The sequence below is a fragment of the Physeter macrocephalus genome, chromosome 12 (genome assembly GCF_002837175.3).
Source record: "Physeter macrocephalus isolate SW-GA chromosome 12, ASM283717v5, whole genome shotgun sequence".
NCBI lineage: Eukaryota > Metazoa > Chordata > Mammalia > Artiodactyla > Physeteridae > Physeter > Physeter macrocephalus.
This window is the reverse complement of record NC_041225.1, coordinates 77,813,457-77,837,218: the sequence shown is the minus strand read 5'-3', so window position 1 is coordinate 77,837,218 and position 23,762 is coordinate 77,813,457. Positions and strand designations below refer to the sequence as shown.

The window sequence follows — 23,762 nt, the reverse complement described above, 5'->3', positions numbered from 1 at the left end:
CCTAGAGAAAGCCCAGTGTCCCCCAACTACTGAAGCCCGTGTGCCTAGAACCTGTGCTCTGCAACAAGAGAAGCCACCACAATGAGAGAAGCCCATGCACCGCAACGAAGAGTAACCCCCACTCACCGCACCTAGAGAAAGCCCACGCGCAGCAACGAAGACCCAACACAACCAAAAATATTTTTTAAAAATTATAAATAAATAAATAAAATTCTGTTCCACTCCCCACAAAGCCATAAGAATAAAAAATTAAAACCTTTGAAAAATCCAACTCCTCTTCAGTAACCCAGCAATGGACTCAGATAACTCATCATTCCTTATGTGTGTCCTAACTTCATCCTCTTGGAATCTCAATAAAGTAATCCTAGGTATAATTTTGTAAGTGATATTTATTTAATCATTATTTCATGACATCCTAGCACAGAGAAGTTAAATAACTATTATATTATTCAAGGCTACAAAATCCAAAATCAAAACTCAGGTAACCGGCTCCTGCTTTAGGAACTGCAGTAACAAGTTTACATACAGCGCCTGATCAATCACTTTAGTACATTAGATAATAAGAAATAACCCAAAATATCAAGTAATATTTTAAAATATTCTTCACTGGGACCAGAGAAGCTTAATAATTTGACCAAAAGTCAAATTCAACATTTGGGTAAGAAATTTAGAAAACAGACAAACCTTGGAAGACTTCCTTCGGCTTCTTCTCGTCCAAACTACCACCAGTTTATCTGGTTGCCTGCCAAACAAGAAAAAGATTACGTATAATTTAAGTTATCTTAAATCAAATAATAAAATTTAGTTCTAGTGCCTTTAAGAGAACAAAAAATCATCTGCTTTAGATTACATAGAACCATTGCACTCACAATAAAGCTCTATAAATTATTCATATATAGTAGATGTTGAATACAGATATGATCTAATTTAAATGACTAATATTTTTTTAACATCTTTATTGGAGTATAATTGCTTTACAATGGTGTATTAGTTTCTGCTTTGTAACAAAGTGAATCAGTTATACATATACATATGTTCCCCTATCTCTTCCCTCTTGCGTCTCCCTCCCTCCCACCCTCCCTATCTCACCCCTCTAGGTGGTCACAAACCACCGGGCTGATCTCCCTATGCTATGCGGCTGCTTCCCACTAGCTATCTATTTTACGTTTGGTAGTGTATATATGTAAATGACTAATATTTCATCCACATGTTTTTCTAAAAATACTTTACCAAGTAAATTCACTGGGACAAACCAAGTAAAATAAAATACTTAGACTATTTTAAAAAGAAAAGCATACATATATCTCCTTTAAAACAATACTATATTTCTAACACATTATCCACTTTAATTTAGAGAAAATAAGCATAAAAATGATACTTCCAAAATAATTTAAATCTGTGGTTTACACTACTCTTGCATCTTTGTATCTTATGAACAATGCTTATGGTTTTCAAAACCTTTTTATAATCAATCATCTCAACTATCTTCATAAAAACAATATAATACCAAAAAACAGGCAAGGTACATTCTGGCAAAGTTACATAACTCATCGAAAGTTCTGGCAAAACCAAGACCAAATGAAATACAGGTCTTCTAATTCTCATACCTCTCTTCTTTTCTTTATCTTCTGCCAACATAAAGTTAAAAACAAAACAAACTCACATTTTCAGCTAATACAACTAAGTTCTCTTTAATGCTTAGGGAAAACATAAAAACTATGATTATCAGTTCTTTTACTTAGATTTTTATTTTTAAAAATCTTAGATAAAAGCTTTTTAACCAAGAAATGAATGAGATTACTCATCTCAGTGACCTTCACCACTTTCTCTGTCTCCTTCATTTTACCCTGGTATCTTTCATTAGCAGCAGATGACCCGTCCTCCTATTTAACTACCTACCTACCTACTTACCTTCCTACCTACATACATATATAAAAGGTCACCAGCCATAAACTCCTGATCCAGTGATTTATCTAGAAACCTGTCCAAATAGCGACAGTTGTCTAATGAAAAATATTACAGAGGAACTGACCCTGAATGTAGTACAGAGAAATAAAGTGATAATATTTTTTAAAAAGGTAAAGAGACATAGAAGATAGAATGAGAAGTACACACACTTAATAGAAATTCTAGGGCTTCCCTGGTGGTGCAGTGGTTAAGAATCCGCCTGCCAATGCAGGGGACACGGGTTCAAGCCCTGGTCCGGGAAGATCCCACATGCCGCAGAGCAACTAATCCCGTGCGCCACAACTACTGAGCCTGCGCTCTAGAGCCCATGTGCCACAACTACTGAAGCCCGCGTGCCTACCGCCCGTGCTCTGCAACAAGAGAAGCCACCGCAATGAGAAGCCTGTGCACCACAATGAAAGAGTAGCCCCCACTCGCCGCACCTAGAGAAAGCCCGCACACAGCAAAAAAGACCCAAAGCAGCCAAAAATAAATAAATAAATAAATAAATAAATAAATAAATTTATTTTTTAAAAAAAGAAAAAAATTCTAGAAGTTTAAAATAGTGGGAATGGCAGAGGCAATACTAAGGAGAAAAGGCTAAGAATGTTCCAATAAAGATAGGAGTCCTTAGGTTGAAAATATATATTAACAAATAAACAGGATAAATAAAAAACTAATCTATATCTAAATACCTTGCAATCAAACTATGGGACAGCAAGAATAAAGAGAAAAATCATAAAAGAAAAGATAGGTTACCAGCAAAGGCATAATTATGCTGACAGCAACTTCTTAGCAGCAACAGCACCCAAAATACAATGAAGCTAATGATCTTCAAGTGCTAAGGGAAAATAGATGCTATCCTGGAGTTTCATATTGGCTAAACTACCATTTAAAAACTGGTTTTAGACATAAAAGACTAAGAGTTTACAATCTATATAACCCAGCTAAATACAGGAAGGAGGAGGATGCAAGAAGCAATATAAATGTGGTAAAATGTTAATACTTGTTCATTTTCGGTGATAGGACCTGAAGAAAACAAGAGTAGACAAAAAAACAAAAGTAAGGTTCCAATGAAACTATTTCATCAAGGCGTCTTCTAAACAAATGCAGTGTGTTTCTGATGGTGATAGTAACCAGCATAGTATAAAAAAGAAAAGTGGTGGTTCTCCACCCAAGACTAAACCAGTTCCCAAAGAGTGTCAGGCTTTGAAGACAACAATTGTAAAAACCAGTAGCTTGCTTTGGTGAATCTTTCCAGCGTGAGATGTTGGGAGCAGGAGCCAGATGCCAAAGTGCTAAATTACAGATGAAATAGAAGAAAGTTTCTATGAAACATCAGAGTGTTCATCTAAGAATCTGAACCAATGGAGAAACAAACAAAACCTTGTTCAACACACAGAGAAGTAGAACAGGGCAAATGACATGAAGATGGGGAGCAGTATAGCAACATGACAACAGAGGTGGGCAGAGGGTATGATCAATGATGGCAGCTTCACAGCAGAGGGATTGAGTAGCCAACCAGGGTAAGCTACCTTGTTTGAAAGCATTGGTGGCTTGCTGGAACACTTTACCTAGATTACTACACTAACCTTTTTACTATGTTCTCACCTCCACATTTCCAGTCCAACCTCAACTCTTAATTATATTTCTGCAATACTTCTTTAGAAATGCTATAAAGATCTTACCGATTTTCCTTATTATCCTTATTGGGCTCTTATACTGAAGGTACTACAGACTGGCACTTGAAGGTTGAATTTCACAGATTTACTTGACCTAAATAGTATTCCATTTTAGTTTAAATTTAAACTTTAAAAAACATTTCATACTTAAATGCCTTTAAACAAGGTCCATGCTATCCAGATTACTAGAGCCTCCAATGCTATTAACTGCTTCACACCTGACCAGCTTCACTCTTAAGATGATCTACTTAGTCCCTGTATGCATTTGACCCTGTGACACCATAGCATGCAAGATAACATCCATATTCCTGAATGTGGTTTATAAGGCACTTCACCACCTGACTCTGATCTACTTTTCTAGATGCAAAACCTACAACTATCTCAATGGCATCTTGCTTTCCAACCAATCCCTGAACACTTATTCAATTTCTTCACATCTTTGCATGTTACAAACTTTTTAAAAAACCTCCTCTTTTCTCTTTTCTACCTGATAAACTCTTAATTCATCACTTCCTCTGTGAAAACCTGACCATTTCTCATTTCATTCCCACTTCATCCCACATCCTAAACCTCAGGCAGCATTAACTGCTCCTTCTACTGTATTTCCAGTAATACCCTAGACACCTCTTTTTTAATATCCTATGCGCCCTGTATTACATTATTTGTTATTATTTCTATCTCCTCCACTAGACTGTGCTCCTTTATCAACCATATCTTATTTATCTTTCTATTCCTAGTAACTAATAAGAATCTGGTACAAGATTGAGACTCGATGTACATTCACTACTGAATGAACCTTAAATTTCATCCAGGAATTCCCAATTGGTTAATTATAATTGATGAGGTCCAACTAAAGCCAGTAGCTACATAATACATTCTCTCTGCAGCTTATTTGAGCTTTGCAAGCATCCTCACCTTGGCTGCACATTGGAATCTCCTGGGAAGGGAGAGTGCAAAGCAATCCCCACACCTCCCGACTTGGAACATTAGTGAGGTATTAGTTGTGATGGCAGTGAGGGTGCTTCCCCTCCACGATATTGTCCTAGTGCCACCTGCACAGTTGCCTCCACCTAACTTGGCCTCTCAGCATCTCCCTCCCCTCAACCCATTCTTGTGTTTCAGAAAAGGGAAGCCACTTACTGTAAAAAATTAGGAAGGGTGGTCTCCTAACCTATATGCCTGAAGTTCCAAGTATGTAAATATAACATAAATTACTTATTTGAGAATGTCCCGAGTTGAATAAACTTTTTTGTGATTCTAAGTCATGTCCAATCTTTATAATGCCTTCATTAGAACTCAGCCCACCTTTACATTATCAGGGACATAGCAAGGCAGAATGTTCTAAAATAAAGAACTGTGCTGTAAGTTATTGTTCTCATAGAAGAACACCAATAACCACACAACTGGTTGACCACAATTAATATTTTAAGCATCCATGCTGTACTAGAAAAGAACCATTAAATATTTACTTATGTGCTCCCAAGAGGCCAGGGATAGAGCAATTGTGAGAGTTTTATCCAATTACCAAAGAACCTATAAAACTTTCTATCGAAAAAGTCAAGACAACCTGATAGAGCCCAGATTTTAGAGAGAATCCAACAATCATGTACTTAACATTTCTACCCCATTACCTAAGTAACCAGGTAGCACTACACATACAGATATATAAACACACACACATATATTTATATACAGATATTTACATATATAAACATTTTCCATACATACACATAAAATGTACACAGACACACTGCCCAAGTTCCACTGGAAAATTTTTAATCTTTTGGTGGGCTTATGCAGGGGAGGAAACTTTACATTTAAAAATAAGGGACCTCCCTGGCAGTCCAGTGGTTAAGACTCCACACTTCCACTGCAGGGGGCATAGGTTTGACCCCTGGTCAGGGAACTAAGATCCCACATGCTGGGCAGTGCGGCCAAACCATACATGAATGAATGAATGAATGAATGAATGAATGAATAAAATAAAAATCGACCTTCTATCCTACCCTCAGAGTCCTTAAAAGGCAACAAGTTGAACCTGAAGGTGGCAAGACTTATCTCACGCTATGGTCCTGATGCTAAATTCTGTAGAGGAGGAAGGACAGGAGGAAAATGGAAGTGGAAGGAGGAAAAGATATGAGAGCTACAATGAACCAGTTTATTATTGCTTTATAAGCAATAAACTGTATCTTTCTTTTGTCTGCAACTAAGTTTTGGGCCCTTCTCTTTGCCACTCGTGATCTACTGTGATCAAAGTAAATTTAAAGAAAAACATTTCTGGCTTAAATTTAGACTCCTTTACTCTTTCCTACTCTTGCATGTGTGTCACTTGTGTGAGGTGAGACTGAAAAGCCGTGAGAAAAATTCCAAAACCATCACGTGAAAACCAGTCTCATCACTCTCCAGAATCATAATAAGCATTCAACAAATATTTTATTGAATGCCTATTACATTCCTGACACTGGGCTGAGCCATGGAGATGAAAAGACAAAAGAAGACAAGCATTGATCCTCTGGAAGTTTACATTCTAGTGGAGACACAAACAATTAAACCAACTACCCAACTCCAGGCACAACCTGTGATAACTGTGGTTACTATTAGGAAATGAAATTACATGTCATTTAAAGAATATACTTTTCTGCATTTTCTACAATGAATTTATATTATTTTATGGTGGGGAACTATTTAAATGTGGGGGGGAGTTACTTAAAATAAAATAGCACTTTTAAGTTTGGAATTACATGTGAACAGACAGAATTAAACAATTAAATTTTAAAATTTCATTGTATGTTTTTTTACTTTTAAACGTCTTATTTTATATTGGAGTATAGCCAATTAACAATGTTGTGATAGTTTCAGGTGCACAGCAAAGAGACTCAGCCATACATACACATGTATCCATTCTCCCCCAGACTCCCATCCCATCCAGGCTGCCACATAACATTCAGCAAAGTTCCCTGTGCTATACAGTAGGTCCTTGTTGGTTATCCTTTTTAAATATAGTAGTGTGTACATGTCAGTCCCAAACTCCCTAACTAACCCTTCCCTCCATCCTTCCCACACTGGTAACCATAAGTTCATTCTCTAGGTCTGTGAGTCCGTTTCTGTTTTGTAAATACATTCATTTGTATAATTTCTTTTTAGATTCTGCATATAAGTGATATCATAGGATATTTCTCTTTTTCTGTCTGACTTACTTCACTCAGTATGACAATCTCTAGGTCCACCCATGTTGCTGCATTATTTCATTCTTTTTTATGACTGAGTAATATTCTATTGTATATATGTACCACATCTTCTTTATCCATTCCTCTGTTGATGGACATTTAGGTTGCTTCCATGTCTTGGCTATTGTAAACAGTGCTGCAATGAACACCGGAGTGCATGTATCCTTTTGGACCATGTTCTTCTCTGGATATATGCCCAGAAGTGGGATTGCAGGGTCATATGGTAGCTCTATTTTTAGTTTTTTAAGGAACCTCCATACTCTTCTCCATAGTGGCTGTAACAATTTACATTTCCACCAACAGTGTAGGAGGGTTCCCTTCTCTCCACACCCTCTCCAGCATTTATTGTTTGTGGATTTTTTGATGATAGCCATTTTGACTGGTGTGAGGTGATACCTCATTGTAGTTTTGATTTGTGTTTCTCTAATCATTAGCAAAAAATTTCATTGAATTTAAAGACCTCTCAGCTGAATTAATCTGTTTTCTAAGTCAATAGAAGTGGAAGAGGTGTATTCTTTGTCTTAAGTTAACATAAATGTTCCCTAAGGTCTGAGCTGGCCATAGACAAAATTTTCAAAGAGGCCCCACTTGACTCTGCAACCCTCCTTTACCTGCAGCCCCTCCAATCTCTGGGGCATCCTTCCTTGGGCCTGCAAAGTCATTATGGCACTCCATTACAGGACCCAACAATAACAATATGACAAATGCTTTTCAGATCACTAATTCTCTTCTATATCAATTAAAATCCCCCTTTCTCCAGGGTAAGTATCTTAGGAAGGTAGTCAAAGGAAAGAAAACTGGGGAAACAATTTGTATTAATTTAGGAGATATGAATTTGTAAAAGAAGGCCCCTCAAAGATGACATAGTACAGAGGAGAGAATACTAGACTAGAGGTTGGGAAACTTGTTTTTCCTAGTTCTGGCACGTAGTGACCTTAGGAATGCCTCTCCATTTCTCTGAGCCTATTCCCTAATTTATCAAATGAAGAGATTGTACTAAGACCTCAGCTAGTTCTAAAACTATGATTCAGTGACCATATGATTAAATGACTCAAATTAGTTAAATATTTTGTGGTTTAAAATGAAATGAGAAATTAAAGAATAGGGTAAAGAATGTGTGGCCCGGAGTCCTTTGCCTCCTGTTTTCTGACAACCTAGAGTTAGCTAATATTACCACCTTTGAATAATATTATGAAAGGGGAAGTAGTATCTTTTAGCAGAGCAGTAAGTGGACCACCAAAGATTCAGACTCCTTGTCCAAAGCACAATGTTAAACCTGGGAGATGTTGCAGGAAGCCCCTTGTCCCCAACCACCACCACCAATCCCAGCATGCTGACACTGCGATGGAACTACATGATACCTCTCACCACTGGTGTCGCTTCTGGAGGAGAGTGGATAATAAATGAGTATGCCTTCTCCACACCAGCTGAATGGAGAGGATTCCAGAATGCAAAGGAGGGCAGAGTCATAAGATAAAAGGTGTATGGGCTCCTGAATGACCACGTGGAAGGCCAGTCAACCTCTCTAGACTGAAAAGTGAGCAAGAAGTGAACTTTTATTAGGTCAAACCACCTTGATTTTGGGGGGTGTCTGCTACAGTAACTCCTCAACATATAGAAAATTCAAAAGACACACATACATAACAATAAAAGAGTTGCTGTCTTGTAGAAGCTTACACTGCAAAGTGCTGAGACCAAATTTAACCTTTTTATGTCCTACTGGTTTTCACATATATGAAATTGATGTTTCCGAAGATAAAAGACAGCTATACCTCAGAACTTAGTAATTAACATTTATGCCTTTGAGCTTTTCCTAAATTAAAAATACGGAATCATAAGCCTTTAGAACACAAAAAGTACAGCATATTCCTCTCACCAAAGAATATAGGATATGCTTACAATGAGGAAAAGAGAGCTCACAATATTAACCCTGATGTTAATGTGAATAGGTACTTCACTAAATAACAAGGTTATTCCTTTTAGGGGAAAGGGCTCTTAGCCATAACTGAACATTTCATGGTGGGATGCTGTAAATATTGAAATGAAAGGGGGAAAATTGTCTTATCACAGAAATACTCTACTTAACTATTTCTCAAGTAATTATTTTTATCCTTCAGTAGGTACATCTGCCTCCTATTGTACTATCACTGCTTGTAGCTCCAGTTAATTATACTCCTTTATGCTTACTTCACAGGAGTTATTTAGCAAGCTGTAATAATTAATAGGAAAAAAAATTCTACAAGACAAAGTACACATACACAGGATATATTTCTTTTCTGTAAAAATGAAAGGACAGTTCTAATAATAAGAGATGTAAATCTTTGTCACTCAAACAAAAATATTTTTTAAATTATATTTTGCCTCTTCCTACCATCTTTAAAATATTTTCACAGAGTGACTGCTTTTGGTTAAAAATGTTTAACTGGTGACACATATGGACTTTCGCTGACAGGGATTATAATAGCTATGTATTTTGGAACAGCACCATTCAAACTGAGGAAGTGCAGTTTGACAAACTTGAGCTAAGTAAACTTTCTGAGAGGCCATCTAAAAATACACACACATGTATATATAATTTTTTTGCTATACTATTAAACAGTATAAAGGGTTTATAATTTCTAATATAAAGATATTTGAGAGAAATAGCGTTATAATCAATCACTGCTGTATCATGTGTGCAATACTGATCTTCCCAAATAATACTTCCTACTTTCTTTACTGTTTTATAAAATCACCCATTACGCTTCCTTTAATTTAGCGTATTACTTACTACTTCTTTTTTTCTAGGCCTGTTTGAACAAGCCTCACATGTCACTCACATAAATATTAATATTTCCAAGTCATGTACCGGGCTTCCTGGAAAAGAGATTAGTAGAAAAAAAAAAGGATACATCACTCAGACCACTCCCCGGCCCTCCTAAACAATCATACTCACCATTTTCTCTCAGCACAATTCTGTAATCGCTGTCATTTTGTGTTTGGATGATTACATTTATCTGTCTTGTTTCTATCTGACTTTAAGGTTCTCAAGAATTTTCCTGGTATTCACAAAGTGTTTTCCTGGTATTCACAAATCATTTATTGGGAGGGAGGCAGGGAAACAGAATATCATGGATAAAAAAATCATATGAAGGCAGATAGATCTGGGTTCCCCTTCTTCGGGTTGTACCATCTAAGTCTCAAGATGTTCCTCATCTGTGAAATTAGAACCTCACAGGACCAATGTAAAGATCTGTTAAGATAATGCAAATAAAGTACTTAGATCAGTGCCTGTTTTTCAGAAAATTTTCAGATAATGTTAGCAACCATCCCGTGTCTATGTTTCCAAACAGCTTTGTATGGTCTCCCTCTTAAATGTGAACAAACAAAGGATCATCTGAGGAAAGCTTCTAATATAAAAGGCAAGCGGTAAGGGCTTCCCTGGTGGCGCAGTGGTTGGGAGTCCACCTGCCAGTGCAGGGGACACGGGTTCGTGCCCCGGTGTGGGAAGATCCCACATGCCGCGGAGCGGCTGGGCCCATGGCCACAACTACTGAGCCTGTGTGTCTGGAGCCTGTGCTCCACAATGGGAGGGGCCGCGACAGTAAGAGGCCCACGCACCACGATGAAGAGTGGCCCCCGCTCGCCGCAACTGGAGAGAGCCCTCACATAGAAACGAAGACCCAACACAGCCAAAAATAAATATTAAATAAATAAATGAATTTTTTTTTAGAAAAAAGCCAAGTGGCTAAAAGAGAGAAAGAAGAAACTTGAAAGAAACTGAAGACATTATCACTAATATCCTTGGAAATACAGAAGATATTGTACCCATGAAAAATATAAAAGGAAAATTTAAAGAATAGTAAAGAAATCTGGAAATTATGTTATGTCATCCTTTTTCATTTAGGAAAGTAAAAATTGAAGAGTTTGAAGATAAAGTTGAGGAAATCTTCCAGATCGAGAATAAAGTAACAGAGATGTTAAAGGGGAGAAAAAAGACTAAAAATTTAGATCAATCCAGAGGTTAAAAGTCTCACTAATTTCCCAGGACAGCCGAAAAAAGGTCTCAAGATGTCATCTATGCCACAGGCCTAGAAAGAAATCATTCCAAAGTGGAACAGGACACTGGAAGACTCCAGGAGAAAAAGGAATGGATGAGTCACCAATGTTTAACTGTTTTGAGAGGGATATTGAGAGGCTGACAGAAAAATTTGGAAATAATAATGATATATACATGAGGGGAAAGGGGAAAAAAAGTAATTTTTAACCCAAGAAAAATCAAAAGAAAGAAAATGTAATCATAATACCATAGCGCTCGATGCAAACAATACTAAGTCATAACAATGAATTCTGACCTAGCTCTGGTAGAGCTGACTGAAGACTAGGAAGGATGGGGAAAGGGAAGGGTAAGTGTGCTTCAGGGAGGAGGTGGTGGACAGCTAAACCCTCACCTACCATATCAAGAAGCTAACAGATAAAGTCTAAAATCAAAAGGTTAAAAGAAAAAGTTGAAAGTATGTTGTTGAACAATGAAATACCACTTCACACACCTATCAGGAAGACTATATCAAAAAGACAGATAATAACAAGTGTTGATGAAGATATGTTAAAATTGGAACCCTTACACATGGCTGGTGGGATTATAAATAGTATAGCTGCTGTGTATAACAGTTTGGCAGTTCTTCAAAAAGTTAAACATATGGAACAGGATAGGGAGCCCAGAAATAAACCCACATGCTTACGCTCAATTAATCTATGACAAAGGAGGCAAGAATATACAATGGAGAAAAGACAGTCTCTACAATAAGTGGTGCTGGGAAAAATGGACAGCTACATGTAAAAGAATGAAATTATCAATAGAACATTCTCTTAACACCATATACAAAAATAAACTCAAAACGGATTAAAGACCTAAATGTAAGATTGGATACTATAAAACTCCTAGAGGAAAACATAGGCAGAACACTCTTTGACATAAATCACAGCAATATGTTTTTGGATCCATCTCCTAAAGCAAAGAAATAAAAGCAAAAATAAATAAAGGGGACCCAATTAAACTTAGAAGCTTTTGCACAGCAAAGGAAACCAGGGACAAACTGAAAAGACAACTTACTGAATGGGACAAGATATCTGCAAATGATAAGACGGATAAGGGATTAATATCCAACATATATGAACAGCTAATACAACTCAAAATTAAACAAACTGAATTAAAAAATGGGCAGAAGAAGTGAACAGACATTTTTCTAAAGAGGAAATGAAGGTGGCCAAACGGGCACTTGAGAAGATGTTCAACGTTGCTTACTAATCACCAGGGAACTGCAAATCAAAACCACAATGAGATATCACCTCACACCTGTCAGAATGGCTATCATCAAAAAGAACACAAATAACAAATGTTAGCAAGGATGTGGAGAAAAGGGAACCCTCCTACACTGCTGGTGAGAATGTAAATTGGTTCGGCCTGTGGGAAACAGTATGGAAATTCCTCAAAAAAACTAAAAACAGAACTACCATATGACAAAGCAATTCCACTCCTGGATATATGTAAAAAACAAAAACAAAAACACTAATTCTAAAAGATATGTGCACTACAATGTTCATAGCAGCATTATTTGCAATTGTCAAGATATGGAAGCAACCTAAGTGCCCATCAACAGATGAATGGATAAAGAAAATGTGGTCTATATATACAATGGAATAGTATTCAGCCTTAAAAAAAGAAAGAAATTTTGCCATTTGCAGCAACATGGATGTACTTGGAGGGCATTATGTTATGTGAAATAAGTCAGAGAAAGACAAATGATATCACCTATATGTGGAACCTAAAAATGTACAATAAACTAGTGAATATAAGAAAAAAGAAGCAGACTCACAGATATAGAGAACAAACTAGTGGGGAGAGGGAAGAGGGGAGGGGCAATATAGTGGTAGGTGATAAGAGGTACAAAATATTAGGTATAAAATAAACTACAAAGATATATGGTAGGGCTTCCCTGGTGGCTCAGTGGTTGAGAGTCCGCCTGCCGATGCAGGGGACACGGGTTCATGCCCCGGTCCTGGGGGATCCCACATGCCGCAGGGCGGCTGGACCCGTGAGCCATGGCCGCTGGGCCTGCGCGTCTGGAGCCTGTGCTCCGCAACGGGAGAGGCCGCGACAGTGAGAGGCCCGCGTACTGCAAAAAAAAAAAAAAGATATATTGTACAACACAGGGAATATAGCCAATAATTTATAATAACTATAAATGGAGTATAACCTTTAAATATTATGAATCACTATACTGTACACATGTAACATATAATATGTAACATAATATTGTACAGCAACTATACCTCAATTAAAAGAGACAGAAAAAAATAAAATTTTTTTTAAAAAGTTAAACATAGAGTTACCATTTCATTCAGTGATTTCACTTCTAGGTATATACCCAAAAACTTGTACATGAATGTTCACAGCAGCACTATCCATAACAGTCTAAAAATGGAAACAACTTAAATGTCCATTGACTGATGAACAGGTAAACAAAATGTGGTATATCAATGCAATGAACTATTATTTGGCTATAAAAGTGAATAACATACTGACACTTGTTACCACATGGATGAGCCTCAAAAACATGCTAAGTGAAAGAAGCCAGACACAAAAGGCCACTTATTGCGTGACTTCATTTATAGGAAATGTCCATAATAGGCAAATCCACAGAGACAAAAGTAGATTATGTTTGCCAGAGGCTTGAACAGAGAAACAAAGATGGGGAATGACGACTAATAGGGACAGGATTTCTTTTTTTGGCAATGAAAATATTCTGAATTAAATAGTGATGATAGTTACACAATGTTGTGAGTACACTAAACGTCACTGAATCGTACATTTTTAAAAGGTAAATTTTATGATATATTAATTATAACTCAATAAAAAATAAAGAAAACAAAAATATGTTACTGAAGAATATACAGTACAGCACCAGAAGAACTAACGGGGTTGAAAGTGGTTTTCTGTAGGTATGGAGAGTCAAGGTGGAGCAGGGTGGGGCAAGGAACCGTTGCTTTCTCTGTTATAAGCTTTGCGGTACTCTTTGAATTTGTAAACCATTTAAATATACCACCTTGTAAAATTTAACCTTAAATTTTTAAATGATGAATCTTAATTACAAAGAAGAAATTTGGGCCCAGAAATAAGCCCATGAGTATATGGTCAATTAATTTATGACAAAGGAGCTAAAGAATATACACTGGGGAAAGGACAGTCCCTTCAATAAATGGTTTTGGGATAACTGGACAGCCACAATCAAAAGAATGAAATTGAACCTCTATCTTACACCATACACAAAAAACAACTCAAATGGACTAAAGAATTGGACATAAGACCTGAAACCATAAAAATTCTAGAATAAAACATACAGGGTAAGCTCTTTGACATCAATCTTGGCAATGATTTTTTAGATATGACACCAAAAGGTCAAGGAACAAAAGGAAAAATCAACAATGGAACTACATCAACCTAAAAAGCTTCTGCACAGCAAAGGAAACTATCAAGAAAATAAAAAGGCAACCTATGAAGTAGAAGAAAATATTTGCAAATCATATATCAGACAAGGGGTTAATATCTAATATATACAAAGAACTTATACAACTCATTAGCAAAAAAAAAAAATCCAGTTAAAAAATGAGGAGAGGAATTGAACAAACATTTTTTCAAAGACATACAAATGCCCAACAGGTACATGAAAAGGTACTCAACAACACTAATCATCAGGGAAATGCAAATCAAAACCAAAATGAGATTATAATCTCTTACCTGTTAAAATGGGTATTATCAGAAAGACAAGAGATAACAAGTGTTGGCAAGGATGTGGGAAAAGTGAACTCTTATACACAGCTGGTGGGAATGTAAATTGGTTCAGCCACTACGCAAAACAGTATGGGGATTCCTCAAAAACTTAAAAATAGAACTACCGCATGATCTAGCAATTCTACTTCTGGGTACTTATCTGAAGAATACAAAAAAGTAACTTGAAAAGATATATGCACCCCAATGTTTACTGCAGCATTATTTACAATAGTCAAGATAGTCAAGATATGGAAATAACCTAAGTGTTTGTCAACAGGTGAATGGATAAAGAAGATGTGGGGTATGTGTGTGTATCTTCTTTATATTATATACACACACAATAGAATACTATTCAGCCATAAAAAAGAAGGAAATCCTGACATTGGCAACAACATGAATGGACCTTGAGGGCATTATACTAAGTGAAATAAGCCAGAGACAGAAAGACAAATACTGCATGATCTCATTTACATGTGGAATATAAAAGCAGTGGACTACTCACAGATACAGAGAACAGATTGGTGGTTATCACAGGTGGGTGTTGGGGGTGAGGGAAATGGGTGAAGATGGTCAAAAGGTACAAACTTCCACTTACAGGATAAATAAGTTCTGGGGATTTAATGTACAGCACAGTGACTATGGTTAACAATATTGTATATATATATATTTTTTGTATCTTCATGATCAGCTCTATTCATGTTCTGTGACAAAGCATTTAAATACCCTGTGCTACTCATCACATGTGGGTGGTAAAAGAAGCCATCCTTAATTCAATGTGTTATTCCTAAAGCGTCTATTCCTGTCAGTGCTGAAAAGATACAATTTATTTGTATAACCCAATATCCTGAGGTTGAAACACAAAGCACACAGAGCAAAACATTCTCTTATAGAAAGAGAAAAATATAAAACTCTGCTTTATGCAATTGCCCAAAGCTATTTTAAGTAAACAAAATAATTTTAATTAACAAATTATTCTAGTAAATAATTTTTATGAGATATAACTTTTTAAATGAGATATAATTGTCATATAACATTAGTTTCAGGTATGTAACATGATTCAATATTTATACATATTGTGAAATGATCACAATAAATCTAGTTAACACCCATCACCATACATAGTTACAAAAATTTTTTTCTTATAATGAGATTTACTCTCTTAGCAACTTTCAAATATGCCATATAGTATTATTAACTATAGTCACCATGCTGTACATTATATCCCAATGACTTATTTTATAGCTGGAAGTTTGTACCTTTTGACCACCCTCACCCATTTCACCCACCTCTGCCTCTAGCAAACACCTATCTGTTCTCTGTTTCTATGAGCTCAGTTTTGTTTTGTTTTTTAAAGATTCCACATATAAGTGAGATCATCTATATTTGTCTTTCTCTGATTTATTTCACTTAGCATAATGCCCTCAAGGACTATCCATGTTGTCACAAATGGCAGGATTTCCTTCTTTATGGCTGAGTAACATTCCTCTGTGTGTATGTATGTGTCTGTGTGTTTTCTTTATCCATTCATCCATCGATGGACACTTCGGTTGTTTCCTTATCTTGGCTATTGTGAGTAATGCTGCAATGAACATGGAGTGCATGTATCTTTTAAAATTAGTGTTTGGTTTCTTCTGATAAATACCCAAAAGTGGAACTGCTGGATTATACAATAGTTGTTATTTTTAATTTTTTGAGGAACTTCCATACTAGTGGCTGAACCAATTTACATTCCCACTAACAGGGTACAAGAGTTCCCTTTTCTCCACATCTTCACCAACACTTGTTACTTCTTGTCTTTGATAACAGTCATTCTAACAGGTGTGAGTTGATATCTCACTGTGGTTTTGATTTGCATTTCCCTGATGATTAGTAACGTTGAGCACCTTTTCAAGTATGAGTAGGCTAACAATACTGTATCGTATTTGAAAGTTGCTAAGACATTAGATCTTAAAAGTCCCCCTCACCAACATTTGTTATTTGTTGACTTTTGATCATAGCCATTCTGACAGTAGCGAGGTGATATCTCACTGTGGTTTTGATTTGCATTTTTGTAATGATTACTAATGTTGAGCATCTTTTCATGTGTCTGTTGGCCATCTGTATTTTTTTCATAGAAAATGTCTATTCAAGTCCTCTGCCCATTTTTAAATCAGATTGTTTTTTTGATATTGACTCATGTGAATTCTTTACATTTTTTGGATATTAACTCCTTATCAGATATATCATTGGCAAATATCTTTTCACATTCAGTACGTTGCCTTTTCATTTTATTGATAGTTTCCTTCACTGTGCAAAAGCTTTTTAGTTGATATGGTCCCATTTGTTTACTTTTGCTTTTGTTGCCTAAGCTTTAGGCGATTTAGCCAAAATTATACTGCTAAGACCAACACCAAAGAGCATACTGCCTGTGTTTTCTCCTAGGAGTTTTATGGTTTCAGGCCTTACATTTAAGTCTTTAATCCATTTTGAGTTTATTTTTGTAAATTGTATAAGAAAATGGTTCAATTTCATTCTCTTGCATGTAGCTATCTAGTTTTCCCAACACCACTGATTGAAGAGACTCTCTTTTCCACTGTAAATTATTGTCTTCTTTGTCAAAAATTAACTAACCATATAAGCATGGGTTTACTTCTGGGCTCTCTACTACATTCCATTGGTTTATGTGTCTGATTTTGTGCCAGTACCATATAGTTCTGATTACTATAACTTTGTAGTTTAGTATGAAATCAGGGCATGTGCTGCCTCCAGCTTTGTTCTTTCTCAAGGTTGTGTTGGCTACTTGGGGTCTTTGATGGTTCCATACATATTTTAGGACTATTTGTTCCAATTCTGTGAAAAATGCTATTTGTATTTTGATAGGAATTGCACTGAATCTGTAGATTTCTTTGTGTAGTATGGACATTTTAACAATATTAATTCTTCCAATCCATAAGCACAGTATTCGATCTGTGTTTGTATTCAATTTCGTTCATCAATGTCTTATAGTTTTCAGAGTATAATTCTTTCACCTCCTTGATTAAATTTATTCCTAGGTATTTTATTCTTTTTTGATGCAACTGTAAATGAGATTGTTTTCTTTATTTCTCTTTCTGATAGTTCATTACTAATGTATATACAGAAAGGCAACATGTTTCTGTATACTGATTTCTCAGTAAAGTTGCTGGATACAATTCATTTGTTAGTTCCAATAGTTTTTTAGTGGAGTCTTTAGGGTTTTCTATATAGTATCATGTCATCTACAAATAGTGATAGTTTTACTTCTTCCTTTCCAATCTGAATTCCTTTTATTTCTTTTTCTTAACTGTTTGCTGTGGCTAGTACTACCAATACTATGTTGAATAAAAATGGTGAGAGTGGGCATCCTTGTCTTTTCCTGATCTTAAAGGAAACGCTGTCAGCTTTTCATCACTGAGCATGATGTTAGCTGTGGGTCTGTCATATATGGCCTTTATATTATGTTGAGGTATGTTCTTTCTATACCTATTTTATTGAGAGTTTTTAACATAAATGAATGTTGAATTGTGTCAAATGCTTTTTCTGCATCTATTGAGATGATCATTTGATTTTTATCCTTCGTTTTGTTAATGTAGTGCATCATGTTGATTGATTTGTGGATATTGAATCCTTGCATCCCTGGAACAAATCCCACTTGATCATGGTGTATGATCCTTTTAATGTACTGTTAAATTAAGTTTGCTAATAATTTTGTTGAGGATTTTTGCATCTATGTTCATCAGAGATACTGGCTTGTAATTTTCTTTCTTTCTGTAGTGTCTTCATCTGATTTTGGTCTCTGGAAAATTCTGGCCTCATAGAGTGAGTTTGGAAGCATTCCTTCCTCTACAACATTTTAAAATATTTTGAGAAGGATAGGTACGAACTTTTCTTTAAATGTTTGGTAGAGTTCACGTGTGAGGCTGTCTGGTCCTAGACTTCTGTTTGTTCGAAGTTTTTTGATTACTGATCCAGTTTCATTACTAGTGATCGGTCTGTTCAGATTTTCTATTTCTTCCTAGTTAAAAAAAAATTTTTTTAAAGAGACTTTCTAATTGGAAAAATGCTGGTGATGGAGAACAGGGACTTGGAGGAGAATAACTGTATCTTCAGGATCACCTTATAATGGAGCATACAGAGTAGCCAGCCTCCAGAAAAAAAGCCCCATGGCTGAAGAAAATGCCCAGAAGTATTTGCTGCACAGTAAAACAGAAAATAATAGCACTTCTTGATGACTTTCAGGCACATAAATAACATCTACCAATCAGCAGTCTGGTCCACAGCTTAAAATAACCCAGCTCAATACAGTCTAGTTATGGCCAATGAGAAACAGAGCTGTGCTATTGTCAGCTGTAGCCCCACCAAGAAGTTGAGTATATTACATATATCCAGTAGTCCAGAGACGTGTATCTATTTCTAGGGCCAAAGATTAGCAACAACCAGGAAGAACTAGTTCCCCTGGTACTAATGACCTACCTTATATGCACCTCACTTCGCTGGAAGGGAATTCAATTTTTCAAATACAAAGGAGATACCAGCTCTCTACCCCATAGAATTATTATTTCATTATTCTTTTTATGCCTTACTGCTGCCTAGAGAATAAAATTCAAACTCACTTAAAGCCTTCCCCCATTTGACCTCTGCCAATCTTCTCGCCTAGTTTCCTACCTTTTATGCTGCAAACAAATGACACCAGTCATTGTTCCAAAACATGACCTGTATTTTTCCTCCTGTGTCCTCCATGTTTCTAAATGTAATAAATATTTGGGGTGGGGGGGGGCGATCCTCATCTTATCTGATCTCTTAGCAACACTGACATTTGTCCATTTTTCCCTCTTTGTGGGGTTAGCCTCCTCTACCTGGCCAGGCAATATTGGGAAGTTTCCAAAAATTGGCTATACTCTTACCTTACACCATAATCAAAAGTTAAAACAGATAAAAAATCTAAACATAAGAGCTAAAACTATAAAATTCTTAGAGGAAAACAGAGATCAAAAGTTTCATGATGTTAGATTTGGCAGTGATTTCTTGGATATGACAAAAGCACAGGCAACAAAAGTAGATAAAGTGGACTTCATTACAATTAAAAACTTTTGTATATCAAAGGACACTATAAATAATGAAAAAGCAACCCACAGAATGAGAGAAAATATTTGCAAATCATGTATCTCTTAAGGGATTAATAGCCAGAATATATAACGAACTCTTCCTATAACTCAACAACTACAATATACACACAACAAAAACCCCAAATGAGAAATGGGCAAAGAACTTGAATAGACATTTCTCCAAAGAAGATATACAGATGGCCAATGAGCACTAGAAAAGAGGCTCAATATCATTAATCACTAGGGAAATAAAAATCAAAGCCAAAAGCTGGTTCTTTGAAAAGATAAATAAAATTGATAAACTGTTAGAATGATCAGGGAAAAGAGATGACACAAATTACCAATATCCAGAATGAGAGAGGTGACATAATTATAGATATTAAAAGATAAAGAAATGTTATGAGCAATTTTATGTCAATAAACTTGACAACAGATGAAATAGACAAATTCCTGAAACACGCCAAGCTCACTCAAGAAAAAAAATGAGATGTGAATAGTTCTCTAACCATTAAAGAAATTAATTTTGTAGTTTAAAGCCTTCCTACAAAGAAATCTCCAGGCTAGATGGCTTCACTGGTGAGTCCTATCAAACGTTTAAAAGAAAAATAATACCAGTTCCACACAAACTCTTCTGGAAAATTGAGCAAGAAGAAATACTTCCCAACTCATTCAATAAGGTCAGCATTATCCGGACACAAAAACCAGGCAAAGGCTTTATAAGAAAACAGAAACGAAAAGAAAACACTACAGAAAAATATCCCTCATGAACACAGATGTAAAAATACTAAATAAAATTTTAGCAAATCAAATCTAACAAAATATTAGAGGGATAATATATCATTACCAAGTTGGGTTTATCCTAGGAATGTAGGGTTCCCTTAACATTAAAAAAAATCAATCAATGTAATTCACTATATTAGCAAACTAAAAAAAAAAAAAACCGTATGATAATCTCAACAGATATTTAGAAAAAGCATTTGATAAGATCCAACAACCATTTCTGATGAAAGCTCTCAGCAAACTAGGAACAGAAGAGAACTTCCTCAACCTACTAAAGAACATCTACAAAAAAACCTACAGCTAACATCATATGACTGGTGAAAGATGGAATATTTTCCCCCTAAGATCAGGAACATAACAAGGCTCTCCATTCTTATCATTTCTCTTCTGTGCTGTACAAGAAAGGCTAAGCAGTGCAATCAGGTAAAAGAAGAAATAAAACATCCAGATTAGCAAGGAAGGACTTAAAATGTCTTTATTTGGGTGATATGATCTTTTATGAAGAAGACCCAATGAAATCTACTAAAAAAAAAAACCACTAGAATAAGTGAGTTTAGCAAAGCTGCAAAATACAAGATAGATGAACAAATATCAATTCTATCTTTATATACCAGAAGTGAAAAATCAGATATAGGAATTTTAAAATATTTTTACCATATGAAAAACCCTACTTAGGGATAAGTCTAACAAAAGATGTGAAAGAAAGTGTAACGGTTGATACACTGAAAATTACAAAGCACCGTTTAGAGAAAGTAAGACCTAAATAAATGGAGAGATATACTTTGTTCATGGATCTGAAGACTCATCAGTCTTCCCCAGATTTATCCACAGATTCAATGCAATTCCAAATAAAATCCTTGCAAGCTTTTTTTAATAGAAATTGACAAGCTAATTCTAAAATTCATATGGAAATGCAGTTTTTATGATGCTTTTTTAGAGTATATACTTTTTATAAGAGAAAGACTTTATTAAGATATTTACCGTTTAAAACCGACACATTTAAGATCAATTTTCCAACATTTCCAGGACATTTATGATGCACATTTAACCTCTAAATCGGGAAATAAGGAATTGTATCTTATTTCCTTTATCTACAGATTCTCAAATAGTGAGTCTATTATATGAATTTGTAAATTACTCTTGACAATGTTTATTGCCTATATTTGTGTTTTCCTCTATTTTACAAATGCTTAAAATGTATATTTTTATAACAATGCATATATTCCTTTCCTTCATTTTCTAAAAGTCACCCACACTCTCATTATAACACAAATCTAATTGTAATCATACTATACACAAATGTGTGTCCTAGTTTTTCACTATATGATTTGCCGTAAGTTGTATGTTCTTCTAAGGTGCTATACAGAATCATTTAAATATACTTTGATTCTTGTGAAATCATGCACATAAGAATTAAAAAGTACAGGAAATACTAAATAAAAAGTATAAATCTCATTTCTTGGACTATCTACTGGCTTTTTACTAAAACGTGTGTCCTTGTGTGCCCCAGTATTTCTTTTCCCATCCTTGATGTCCCAGCCTCTACTTCCATATCATCATTTTCACATTTCCTAGATTTGCACCCTGCACATTGTGTGCTATTATAAATAAGAATTTTGTGTTTTGGCTAAGAGTTATTTCGTGAATAGAAAACAAATATCTAGGGCCCACAATATCAAATATATAACTTTCACTCAGAATCAAACAGCGTTTGGACATGGAGAGACAGATTGCTAAATATACACCACTTGACGAAAAAAATGGATTAATAAGAGGGGTGAGAAAGAAGCAAGAGGAACACATTCTTTTTTATTGACTATATAATGTGTTTTTACCTTCTGAGATTAATTAGCTTCTTCACCATAAAGAATAAAGTTATCCTTACACAATCTTCTTGGACCTTCAAACCTCCTGTTCTAATGTGAAACATTTGCTTTTTAACAATACCTGCTCTACAGGTGTCAACCTAGGATTATCATTTTGTTTTGTTGTGTGTGTGTACGTACATGTGTGTGCCTGTGTTTTTGAGGGAGGGGCCCTTCCGAGGTTTTATACACTGTTTTCTTGGAACTCAGGACTTTATATTTCTTGAGTTGTTGTTGTTGTTGCTTTTAAATTGGAGTAAATCCTCAAGTAATTCTTTTAGGAAGTGAGGGTGGGTGATTTTATCAATCATGATCCAGTTCAGAAAACAGAAACTCCACTAGGTTATGCTAAGAACAGTGATTTAAAAACACAAAATTATTTAAACATGTGATAATGGACTAAAAGAACAAAAAGGTAACCTAGAAGTAATAACTGCAGTAAACAGCTAGCACTCCTAGGGCTATGGGAACAAAAGGTAAGAGGTTGGTGTCATCAAAACCTAAGAGTTTAGAGAAGGCAGTGGGCACAGCACAGCTGCAGCAGGTAACTCAAAAGTATCAAAATGAGGACAGTTCTAGCAATATCAAAAGAGGCTAGCAGATGAAATCCACTATTACTGCTGGGGTAACATTGACCACAATATCAAGAAAACAGGTAGGAAGTCCCATCTCTTCTTTTCTTGCCTGTCTCCTAATGGTAGAAACTAATAGCAAACTAGCTAACAACACAGTCTGAGAAATATAATTTGCATAATCGCAGGCCAGCATCAGAGTAGAATACAGAAGGGTGTATTTGCAGCTTAAAGAACTTCAAAGAACCAGCATAGTTCTTAATTTTAAAGCTTCGATGAATAGAGAATTCTAGATCCAAAATCATCTTCCCTTATAACTCTGAAGTCATCTGCTACTTTGTCTTCTATCATGCAGTGTTACTTCAGAAGTCTAATTCTCGCTATGGTGATCTATTAGATGTTCTTATGTTTCACCACCTACATAGACCAATTAAAGAATGAACAATTTACTCTTTTGATTACTAAAAGAGTAAATGATTTAATAATTAATATATATAATATAAAAATATACTTTAGAAAAACAAGATCATATTGTAGTACTACTAGCTAACATTTCACGAACCTATAAAATATAATAAGTATTCTTCTACACTGTAATGGCCACAAAGTATTCCTTCATACGGATGGCAGCACAATTTAACTAATCCTCCAATTACAGACATTAATGTCAGTCAAGCTTTTTATTATTATAAATAACACAAAATAACTTCTTTATAGACGAATATTTGCACAAGCCCATGAGTATGCTTTTAGGATGAATTTCTAGAAATAAAATTG

The 23,762-nt window shown here is 35.5% G+C and overlaps 1 protein-coding gene across 4 annotated transcripts in view; it reads right to left on the bottom strand.

Moving 5' to 3' along the window:
• EHBP1 (EH domain binding protein 1) overlaps positions 1–23,762 on the bottom strand; it is a 343,347-nt gene that overhangs the window by 280,771 nt on the left and 38,814 nt on the right. For all 4 annotated transcript variants that reach the window (XM_007108111.4, XM_024133485.3, XM_007108113.4 and 1 more), the window contains exon 3: positions 685–742. In XM_007108111.4, the coding sequence (XP_007108173.2) occupies positions 685–742 (58 nt within the window). The remainder of the gene's footprint in view (positions 1–684; positions 743–23,762) is intronic.